General features: G+C 40.7%; 1 protein-coding gene across 6 annotated transcripts in view; it reads right to left on the minus strand.

Moving 5' to 3' along the window:
* The window catches only part of MAST4 (microtubule associated serine/threonine kinase family member 4), a 924,748-nt gene that overhangs the window by 116,868 nt on the left and 795,657 nt on the right, over positions 1-12,223 (minus strand). For all 6 annotated transcript variants that reach the window (XM_033929923.1, XM_033929917.1, XM_033929952.1 and 3 more), the window contains 2 exons: positions 11,514-11,615; positions 9,300-9,432 (listed from right to left, as the gene is read on the minus strand). In XM_033929923.1, the coding sequence (XP_033785814.1) occupies positions 9,300-9,432; positions 11,514-11,615 (235 nt within the window). The remainder of the gene's footprint in view (positions 1-9,299; positions 9,433-11,513; positions 11,616-12,223) is intronic.

A 12,223-nucleotide genomic window follows, 5' to 3' on the forward strand; every position in this document is an offset into this window, starting at 1 on the left:
AGTGTCTGGTATGTGATGAATCTGTTGCGGTATTGCTTTCAATACAGCATCATTCTACCTGGCATTACCGTCAAGAAATTCATGCATCGTTTCACCAGAAGATAATATGGTCATAACAGTGAAGCACAAAACAAAACAATTCGTAAGGAAGTTAAGGCTGGAAGCCGGATCCCCTAGCCGGCAATGTTTAATCTGTCACATCACTTGCAAACATTATCAGCTACAATTGACTGAGATTAAACCAGTTTATGGGCCCTGCACACTAGTGATTTGCTAAGATAGCTGCAAATGAGAGAGATTCAGCTACATTTTTTATAACCTTTCCTCTGTGCATAAATTAAAGGGCTTTAATAGATGATCCCGGTGCAACAATATAACTAACTTAAAAGAAAGCCATGGAAGTAAACAGGAAATCATTAAACTAAATTATATGTTTCTAGATCAACACTTTATAAAGAAAAAAAAAAAAACTATTTAAAAACGTACAGCTAGAAGAAACTCAATATTTTTAGCTGTTTAAAATGAAAGCAACGTTGTATTTGCTTTCATGTATACCTGTATGAATTGATTGCACATGACAGATTTAGCAACGTCTTCATTTGCAAAAGCATTTTTCTTAAATTAACCTTATTTACACATTTTGACCATGTTATTTTCACAGTTGCAGCATGTCTTCCTGTCTTTTTAGTCCAGCTGTGCCCAATCTAAATATATTTGTAGGCTTCCAGTGTATGTAAGCTTGGAAAGAGGAGCTTAATAACATTAAATCAAAATGTGTGACCTGCATTGTTAAGTGTTGTTAAGGTACTGTCAACTCATGGCGACCCGGTGGATAGTTGCCCTGAACTATCGGTCTTTAATCAGGCAGCTTTCATTGACAGAGTGGCATCTATAGCTGCTGTTATTGTTATCGATCCATTGCATTACTGGTCTTCCTCTTTTGCAAAGATGTTCAACCTGTCAAGCATGATGTCTTTCTCTAATGATGTGTCCGAAGTATGAAAGTTGAAGTCTCATCATTTGAGCATTAATGTTCAATTGGACAGGTTTATTTCGTCATATGTTCTGTGTGTTTGCCTACTCATTAATATACTATATCTATCCAAACAAAAACACTGCATCTTTACAAATATCTTTTACAGGGTCAGTTTCTTGAACAACATTAACATGAAAACCTTAGGATACTTGTGGACAAGGCAAAAGACTGCAGGAAACACATGACCAGATCAACTATAATGTTTGCGAGAGCTTCTGGCCTGGGTATCAGTGTTTTGATATAAACTGAGATGTTTAAAGCCAATATAGTCTTGGATGTAGTAAAGAAAAGATTTCTTCAACGGACAAGTTTTGTTTCCATCCATATCATCAAATCCTGATTAGAACTAGAGGAGCTTTTTTTGCTTCAACTAGCCTCTAAACTTTGTTTTTCATTTAAGCAACTTGCTCTTAACTTGATCACCTGAGAGATTTTCTCTTTTATAGGCACGTCTTCCTTCACTTTACATCCGAGGGTCAATGCCAACAGCTAGAAAAATCTGCAGGCACTAATACACATGACGATCTCTCACTGACATTCTGAAAATGCCATGGATCAATCTGATCATGTGTTTTCTGCACTCCTTTCCATTGTCTGCAAACATTCTAGGATTGTTACATTACCCCTGGGCAAGAAATTGACAAACCTTCTACTGCGTTCAGAATTTTTGGCTCATGAAGAGCTGGTAAGAAGCTATGCAGGAGATGAGCACTGCATTCTGATACACTTTCCTTCCACCAAGACCCAGGGTATGTGTGCCTCGCTCATGAGTGTGTGTCTGCCCTCTTGACTTTCTTTGCAGCACATTTGACCACAACTAACTGGTTGACAACTGTCACTTCTTAAAACTGGGAACCTTATGGACTCTATACAAAGACACTCTTCTTCTTAACAGATTGCATAGAGAAGGGAGGTCTTATAATTTGTACAATTTTGAATGGGCACTACTATGGCTTCCTTGGAGTGGTTTTTAAGAACTTAGATAATGTCCACTATCTCTACTATCTGAGTGGAGTGAAATGGGTAGATGTGAATTTCTTCTTTATTCTTTCTAAAAATACTAGGACTAGGGGGAATGAAATGAAGCTACTAAGTAGTAAACTTAAAACAAACTGGAGAAAATATTTCTTCACTCAACATGTAATTAAACTCTGCAATTCATTGCCAGAGAATGTGGTGAAAGCACAGGGGCAGAGAGAGGTGAGCTTAGCAAGGTTTAAAAAAAAGTTTGGACAATTTCCTAAAAGTCCATAAGCCATCATTAAAATGAACTTGGGGAAATCCACTGCTCTTTCATAGGACAAGCAGAATAAAATCTGTTTTACTCTTTGGGATCTTACCAGGTACTTGTGACCTGGGTTGGCTACTGGGATGGACCTTTGGTCTATCCCAGTACGGCAACTCTTATGTTCTTATGTTATGGAATAGTTTCAAAAATATCCAAAAAATCAAGAAAAGGATGCCCAAAATAAATCACAAAAAATTGCACCCTCCAAAATACAGGACAAAAAAGTCACCTTTCTTTACAAAAAGGGAGAAAAGACCTCAGTGTCTAATAGGGGCTCTTTAAGCTTCCCATATAGACAGGCTAGTTTTAAACAGAATTTAATCCTAGCAGACACATCCTTGGTCAGAAAAACTCCCAATTAGTAAGTGAACCTCTATTCTAATTTTCTAATAGTTTTATATATTTTCTTATAGTTTTATATATTTTTTTAAACTTTTCTTCAAACAACAATTGTCAAAAATAGAAGTCACTTATCTGAGCACTTCGATATTCAGGTGTAGTCCTGGAGTAAAGCAAGCAGGAAAAACTGCTCTATGGAAAAAAGCTATCAGTCAAAACATTCTTTCAAAATATCCAACAGGGGCACCTGTTTCGCAACAAAATGCTTCGTCAGGGATTTGAGCGATCACACACCCGCTTCCACCATTTCACTAACATAATCAGTGAAAGAAAATAATCTAAAGTCAGATTAATATGTTTATGTTTATTAAAAGATTTGCTGTATTGATTTGCTAAAAAAAAAAAGAAAAGACAAGTTTCAAGTTTCAAGTTTATTAGGATTTTATATACCGCCTATCAAGGTTATCTAAGCGGTTTTACAATCAGGTACTCAAGCATTTTCCCTCTCTGTCCCGGTGGGCTCACAATCTATCTAACGTACCTGGGGCTATGGAGGATTAAGTGACTTGCCCAGGGTCACAAGGAGCAGTGCGGGGTTTTGAACCCACATCCACTGCACCACACACTCCTCCAAGTCAACTGGTCACAGAAGTTGAACCCTAGGACCATTCAGATTCTGTATCAGAAGAATGTTCTGTTAGGATTCTTATTGTTTGTTCCAGTGGTGTAGCCAGATGACTAATTTAGGTTGAACCCAAACTGGGTGGGTACGAAATTTCATCTCCACTTTTTTCTACTCATAAAATCCCACAGAAAAACCATGACCACTGGGCTCCACAATAAAAAGAGCATTGAACTGGCTTTATCCACTATTCATGTCTATGAGCAGCTCTAAAAAGTTCTGAGAGCTTGGTTTACAATTTCCTGAAACAGGCTTTGTCAGATGATGTCACTCTGCTTGCCCTTGGGCTTTTCTTAGTTAACACTTGAAGGGGAATAATATATTCACTGCTTATTCAGCCACTAAAATGGACTGTGCAGGTGACTTTCATTGTTAAATAGATAGAAACAGGGGAATACATGCCTGTTTGTGAAGGTGTTTGGGGGAAATGGAAATGCAGAAATAGTTATTGCCTACTAAAAAAGGTTAATATTCATGGAATGTAAGCTAGTATAAAAAATGCAAGTATTTGTACCTAGGAGCCCTGCAGCCTGTTAATATTGGAAGAGACAGATTTTTGTGCCTTCATAAACTTTCAGAAATACTTTGTTTAACAGAACTTGGCCACGCAGTTGGCAGGCATGGGGAGGGGAGGGGGGTGTTTAATTACTTGGATAATAGGGAGGATGCAGACACAGCTTGCAGCACATTTAAGTTAGAAGGATATGTGAGCACTCAAGACTGTTTTTTTAAGGGAGTGGGCTCAAAATAAAACAAAACAATTCTTGGCAATGAATGCAAGCCCTGGGGGAAAAAGCAGGCAGGAAACAGTGGATGAGTCGGCTGTGGAGCCCAGTAAAACAGAAATGGAAATAAATGGTATGAAAGAGAATGGGAGGCATGAATAGTGAGTGGGTGGTAAGGGATACATTTAAAACTGGGACAAAAAAAGGATTTTGATATTGATTTATAATAGAAACAATGTCATGGAAAAGGAAGTGATCTTAAGAAGTTTGTATGCCTTTTGAATGTTGGTGATGTCTGCACACAAGGACTAAGCACTCTCATAGTACACGTCTCCCTCCGTATCTGCGGTTTCCGTATCTGCGGATTCGCTTATTCGTGATTTTTTGGCCACTGACTCCACCCCCAAAAATTACATCATCGTTAAAGTACTTCTTCCTTTTACTGTACCATACTGAACCGATAAAAAAGTTTTTGCTTACCATTAACTCTGAAAATCGCTGCTTATAAACTTTCTCCCACAAATTCACTGCTTCCCTGTGTGCACTGAGAAAAACGCTGGGAATCGTGGTGAGTGGGAACCTCCGGAGGCTTACAGCCCTCCTGCCGCTCCTCCTGCTCCTGCTCGGGCAGAGCTGAGCTCAGAAAGGTGCGTCCCCCTCCCTTGCATGTCGGAGCGTTAGAGTTTCCCAGGGAATCACTTGTTGCACGTCTCTCTCAAGCTACTGTGCGATTGGGAAATCTGAAACGGAGTGCCCGCTTCAGATACCAGCAGAAGTTTTTCCTCTGTCCCGGGTCAGAGAGGTTCCTGCTAGAAGGAGCTTTTTCTTGCTTGGGTTCTCTTCTGTTTGTTGCTTTCTTGGTCGGAGTTGAGGACTGACTGGTGATTGGAGAGAGCGAGAACTAGAAGGCCTTGAGCATGCGTAGATTCTCAAGGCCCAGCACAAGGAAGAGGGAAGATCTTTGGGTACCGGCACCGGCATGTCCTATGCGTTGCTGCTGATGCCGGTGCCAGATAGGGGTAAGAGAATGTGTTTGGGTGGGTGGGTGGGTGGGAGATACAAGATCGTGGCGGGGGGGGGGGGCGATGTGAGGGGGGATGCCGGATCGCGGGGGGGGTAGATGCCGGATCGCGGGGGGGGGGGGGGGAGGAGGGGGAGCAGCGCCGGTGGCTTCGTGGGGGGGGGGAAGGTGGAACAGCGCCGGTGGCCACGGGAAGGGGGGGAGGAGGTGGAATGAATCAAGCGAGTTTCCCTTACATCCTATGGGGAAACTCGCTTTGATATACGAGTAAATTGGTTTACAAGCATGCTTCTGGAACGAATTATGCTCGTAAACCAAGGTTCCACTGTACATGGGAACTTAAGGAAAAAAGATCCATCTCCAACCAAAACTTTAAGCTTCAGCTGGAGGAAAGATTTACGCCATTTCTGTGTTTGTCTGGAGACATTGGGGAACATCAATACTTTCTGGCCAAAAAAAAGGGTACATTCTTCTTTGAACAGATTAATGAAGGCATTCTGTGGGCAAAGAGCAAAATTAGCCAAATATTGGTAATTCTCAGCCCCACTGCCCTGGCAATTATACAAATTACCAGGGCAGAATTCAGAATACAGAGGTTTTAAATGCATCTGGATAGTGACTGAATATTGTTGCTACTCAGATAATGCCACACACAATCACCGCAGTATCAAAGGCAGTTGCTATCTGGGTACTTCTGCTGAATATCCTTTTTTTGCCTACAGAGGCTGGTGGTTTTTTTTTTTTTTTAAGTAATGCATCTTTTTTTAAGTAAGCCACCAATGTGTGAAAACTTTTCTTCTTTAGGGCTTCAGACATGCCAATCGTTGTTCGCTAATACTTTCGCGATTGGCATGTCTGAAGCCCTAAAGAAGAAAAGTTTTCACACATTGGTGGCTTACTTTTCACACATTGGTCAGTTAGATAGAAAACACTTTGGAATCAGACTAATGTGAAGGAGGTGACTTAATGTTTTCTTTTTTTAAGTAATGCATCTTTGTGGGTGTGGTGAACAAAGTGAGAATAATTTAAAGCTAAAGATTTCTTTCATTCATAGTGTTTTCTTCTGTTAAATCAACTGTGAGAACTTCACACTGGCAAGGGTCCATGGCAAAGGAGGCGTGGTGGTTCAAGGGAAAACTGAGCTTTAAGATACAATGTGTGCTGCTCAGAACAGAGCTGACTTCTAAGCAAACATTAAATTATATTCATTTCCTTAAGCTGTGAGAAAAAATATAATTTCTAAGATTTTTATAGTCATTTTGAGCCAAAGAAAGAGGGAATGGGACTCATATTCAAAACATAAAGATATCCAAAAACCACCACAAAAGCGGCATGGGCGTCCGGGGAAGATAGAAACATCCAAGATGTATAATCAAAGATTTTTTTAAAAAAGATGCTTAAATGCTGCAAGTTGAATATTTGGGCATGGGGAGTGGGGGGGGGGGGGAAGGAAATAGAACAAAGATGGAAAACTTCATTCCATTGAAAGCATGGAGGCAAATCTGTGTCCAGCAGAGGGGGCAGTCGGTGTGAGAAGTCTTATTTATTTAAAAGTCTTACATACCACCTTACCAGGTACATTAGATAGAGTATGAGCCCACCAGGACAAATAAGGAAAAATGCTTGAGTACTTGAATAATTTGTAATCGGCATAGGATTATAGGATATGTGGAATACAAATAATTTTACAAATTTACCAAACTCTAATACTCTACTTATATACATTAGGACAAAATACAATCCATAAAACACAAACATGATAACTGAAATACCAGAAATCCAAGGTGCAACCTGATTGAGGGCATCAATTTCCCCACCTCATTCATATAACAGACATCTCAGCTTCCACCTTTCACAGTTCACTCCCACAAATAGTTCTAATTCATACTGAGCCTCCTGAATTTCCAAAATGCTGAACTATCTCAGTACAGTTAGTTCTGATTGAAGAAGCAGCAGGATACCCGATATATTTTATATTTTATATAGGTACTGTTTGTACAAGTATGTATGTATAAGCAAGCAGATTAATTATATATTATAGGTGGAAATAAGAAAGAGGACTGATTATGGTTTAAAAGGGCTGTATTGGAACCATCCCAGGAAACACAAACTGTATTGCAATACCTTTACAGAAGCTCGTGTATTGTAACACCATTACAAAGTTCAATATAAACCGCTCTGAATTGACACCCCCTGTCATTAGCAGCAGCAGTATAGAAGCTTTCAATAAACAATACTACTTTAACTTAATCTTTAACTACAATGGCTCAGGTCCATGCAACACACAAAAAAATTCAATAAAAACTAGCACAAAGTTTTAAATTTCATCTTGGCTGATCTAAGAAGTCAGTGCAATTTACAAAGCGGAGGAGAAATCAAGAACTACTTAAAACAAGAGACAGCCATATTCTGCATGCAGTTTCCAAACAAGCCAAGATGGAGGACTCAAAACAAAAGCCACTGCCATAATCAAACTGCAAAATTTCTAGGGCCTGAATGACTGACCTAAACTGGATACCAGAATCGTAGTGTGGGCTTCTAAATCCAAACTAGAGTCTAACATTACCACAAACCTTTGACTAATGGCTTAGTGTTATATCCTGTCCTGAAATCTAAGCCTCCTGCCTCATCCAAAAAAAGGTTATTTGAGCACCCACAGATCTCTCCATTAGTTGGCCCAAAATGGATACAAACAGCATTTGGAATTGATTCAGTATTGAAGATGGAGTGGTGCTAACAGAGGGCACCACCACCCACCCTCAAGAATTTGCAATTTAAAAAAAAACAAAACTATACCACAAAATTAGGAAGATTGGTGTCAAATACAAATGAAAATGCCGTGTGCACTAGACGCTAACGCCTCCATTGAGCTGGCATTAGTTTTTCCGTGTAGCGCGGGGATTAGCGCACGCTAATCTGCAGCGCACGTTAAAAATGCTACCGCAGTTTAGTAAAAGGAGCCCTAAATTCCTAAATCCAATGAATTATAAAAACAATCATAGTAGGCACCAATATGCTGCCCAAAAACAAATTTTTCCTAATTCAAGTTTCCTTATCAAGAAAAAATAAAGACAGTCAGAATTTTTAGTAACTATTCATGATTAGATTTGAACAAAATACAATTTATCACTATAAAGCAGGAGTGCCCAAAAGGTCGATCGCGATTGACCAGTAGATCAAATAAGCAACGTATGTCGATCGCGGAGCCCATCCCGCGATGGACTCACGTTGCCTTTGTGTTCTGTTTTCCCTGTTTCCCCAATGCCAGGACAGGCGCGTGCAGGCGCCGGGGGCCCACAGTCTTTCCCACCCACCCCCCCCCCCCGCCGACATCAATTCTGACATCAGAGAGCAAGTTCCAGGCCAGCCAATCGCTGTAGAATGACTCACAGGATGAAGTTTCTTTTTTAAAATGTTTTATCGTGTTCTCATAATATAGACAATCAAAATATACAAAAAGTAAAATCACAAAGAAAAAGAAATATAGGAAAGGAAAATCAACACCAGAAAGGAAAAAGAATTCACGATTTAGCTCTAGTTCACCAATTTCTAAGAGATTCAGAACTATCAAGGGGAAAAGTGTAGCTAGGAGAACAACAGGTCATGTGTAAGTTACAAGAGCAGAACCCTTAATACACCTTAAAATCAAGCAATCCCATTTACAGGGCTACCCCAAACACCTTCCTAGTAATCAAAATGGTGGTTAGATGTGAAGGTTGCAGGGATAGATTTTGTGAATCCAGGCTCAGAGTAATTTCCAGCCCTAAGGACTGTTCTAACCTACCTCCAACAGGACCCAGCCCAGGCAGACACCACTCTGAACACCTCTGCTGCTCCCTCCTCCAAACCACAAAACTACTGAGGAGAACAACAGGAGACTGGGCGTGTCTATGCACCTATCTAACCATATGCTTCCCCATTAACAGGAAACTTGCAGCACCAAGATAAGAGCTCAGTGTCTGCTTACAACATGACAACCATCTTGGATCAGTAGAAAGATTAGATAGGTAGGTTGGATTCTAGCCACTGATGTAAACAGGAGCAGGTGAAGAGAAATTTCTTCATAAGAAATGTTTGATTCTATTATTATTGCCAACATATGTACAAATGATGATGCTCTACTGGCAATTGAGAAAAGAATGTTAGTTTCCATAATTCTTACAATTGAAAAAGATCTGAAATGGTTCTGAGTTCAGAATCATACTCACCTTCTAGGGGATCCTTATTCAGACCCAGCTGGCTGATTATATATCTGGGGATGTCAGTTTTAATACCTTGTCCCTCTTTTGCATGACCTTCTGCTGCTTCCAAAAGGTAGTAAAATTCTTCAGGATCAAACTCCTAAGAAGAAATTTTGCATCTTTCAAAATGAAATCTTACATTTTTAAGGACAGAGGAACAATGGCATGCGTGCACCAAGGGCCATATTCAGTGGCGTAGCGAGGGTAAGAGGCACCCCATGCGGTGGTGCCCTTCCCTCGCCCTCCTCTCTGCTCCCCTGCCCCCATCTGCTCCTTCTCTGCCCTCTCCTGCCGCGTATGGGCACACCTTCCCTTCCCCCGTACCACTAACGTTCCTGGCACGAGCAGCGGGTCCAGGAAGTGAAGTCAGAGGAAAAGCAGACATTGGCGCGAGCAGCAGGTTGGGGTTGCTGCTCACCCTGGGAATGTTAAAGAGGTGGGAAGGGGAGGGGTGCGCATGGGCGGTAGTGGGGTGGGGCAGGAAAGGAGCGGGGGGTATTGAGAGGAGGATGGGAGCTGGTGCCCCAACCAAGATGGCGCCGGGGGGCAGACCACCTCCCCGCCCCAATACTATGCCACTGGCCATATTCTACAAACAGCTCTACTGCTGCCTAACTTAATTGATTTAATCGGCACAGTAACTTACTGCATCGTTTAAAAAAAGTAGATGCCGGGAGGCGTCTAAAGTGTAAGTACTAGCATCGTGTCTACAGCAGGGCATCTAATGACGTCTGTCGCCTATGTGGGTACGGTTAGGGGCGGACTGAGACTTAGACGCTGTTAGGCACGATTCACTAAAGAATTTAGGCATCTGCAATGTAGGCCAGTAGAACCCTGGCCTATACTGCAGATGCCTGTTTTCTGGTAGGTGTGATTGTATTTTCAAAATATAAATAAATAGTTTACCCTCCCCCCCACCATATGGAATCCTGCAATCATAGACTGCTAAGTCCAACCACTAGCAGGGTAATTCTATCAAGAAAACACAAACACATATGTACCAATTACATGCATAAATGGCTAGAATACTGGTATATAGTATACATAGAACATGCATAAATGTCAAAAATCTACCTAACGATCATTCTATAATACTTCATGTGCATATTTTACATTAAAAATCCATGTTACAGATGGACACATATGGATGCAGTCTGAGTGGAGCATGGCCAGAGCACAATCTTATGCAAATAACTTACAGAATACTAGGCCCTTGTGCCTAAGCACGTACCTGTAGGAGCTTATTTTCCTTTAAAGAATAGGTCCCTAACAGGCACCTTCTAAGTGCCTAAATACAGGCACGCTCTATTGTATCCTAGAGCAATGTTCCAAACACTGCTTCCATGGCATCCTTAATTTCTGAACCGGGAATCAAAACAGCAGGTTTTGGCAAAAAGAACTACAAAAAGACTTCTGGAGCCCAGCAAGCAATCAGGTTGCCTTCTCTTCAGGCTAGTAGTTGTCAGGACACACCCGGCCAATCGAGTTTTCAGAATATACAGGAGCTAGATTTGCATAAGATGGAGACAGCACAAGCACATTTATCTCATATTTACTTGTTCTGCTTTATCGCTTAGACCATGGCAGAGGTATTGACTTGATTTTTAACTTCCAAGCGAGATAAAAATCTCAAACAGAACAACCATTTGAAAAAGTCACATGTTCTTTATCCCCCTTAGGACAGGTGTGCACACATTCACTCCTAGAAGGATGACAGCAGGTTATGTTTTCAGGCTATCCAGATCTCTTTCATTCATTTTCATTAGAAATAGCCTGAAAAAACTGACCCGTTTGCAGTACTTAAGGATGGACCTTGTTACCTCGTCTTAGAACTCTGACTCTATGCAGAGAATAGTTAAGCTCTAGAACGCGTTGCCAGAGGATGTGGTAAGAGCGGATAGCGTAACCGGTATTAAGAAAGGTTTGGACAAGTTCCTAGAGGAAAAGTCCATTTTCTGTTATTGAGAAAGACATGGGGGAAGCCACTGCTTGCCCTGGATCTGTAGCATGGAATATTGCTGCACCTTGGGTTTTGGCCAGGTACTAGTGACCTGGATTGGCCACCATGAGAACAGGCAACTGGGCTTGATGACAAACTGGTCTGACCCAGTAAGGCTATTCTTATGCTCTTCTTACTGTTTCCCCAGAACAAATAACCAGCATAACATGACATCTACTTACCAGGCATTCCAATAAACGAGCTGGGCGAGCAATGATGATGAGAATCTTTTGAACTAGTTGTTTGATAAATGCCAATTCTCCACTTTCTGAGCGTTCATGAGCCTATCAGAATGCAGGAGGATAAGAACATTAAATGAGTAAGTATTAATCAGTAAAGGCTCTTCTTGCAAACATGACTGCAAAGAAAATTAGTTGCATTTACAGTATTTACCTTTTTGTAAATAAAAATGTAATGTAATTTATTTCTTATATACCGCTACATCCGTTAGGTTCTAAGCGCTTTACAGAAAATATACATTAAGATTAGAAATAAGAAAGGTACTTGAAAAATTCCCTTACTGTCCCGAAGGCTCACAATCTAACTAAAGTACCTGGAGGATAATAGAGAAGTGAAAAGTAGAGTTAGAGGAAAAATAAAAATAAAATAAACATTTTAACAAGACAGCATTGATCTAAATACTTTGGAAGGTAGAAGAGAGGAGAGAAAGGAATAGAAGCAGAAGGGGGAGCCGTTGAACAGTAGAATTCTGGAGAAATTTAAATGATAGAAATAGAACAAAACAAAGACAAAAGGCAAAACAATAGATAAGATTAAAGATAAATCATAAGCTGGAAAGAAAAATAAAATAAAACTTTGTCTTCGATCCACGGTTTCAGCGTCAGTGATGAAGTGGAGCAAGTAAGTTTAGGAGGAGCGATTGACGTTTCCA

The sequence above is a fragment of the Geotrypetes seraphini genome, chromosome 1, assembly GCF_902459505.1.
Source record: "Geotrypetes seraphini chromosome 1, aGeoSer1.1, whole genome shotgun sequence".
Classification (NCBI taxonomy): domain Eukaryota; kingdom Metazoa; phylum Chordata; class Amphibia; order Gymnophiona; family Dermophiidae; genus Geotrypetes; species Geotrypetes seraphini.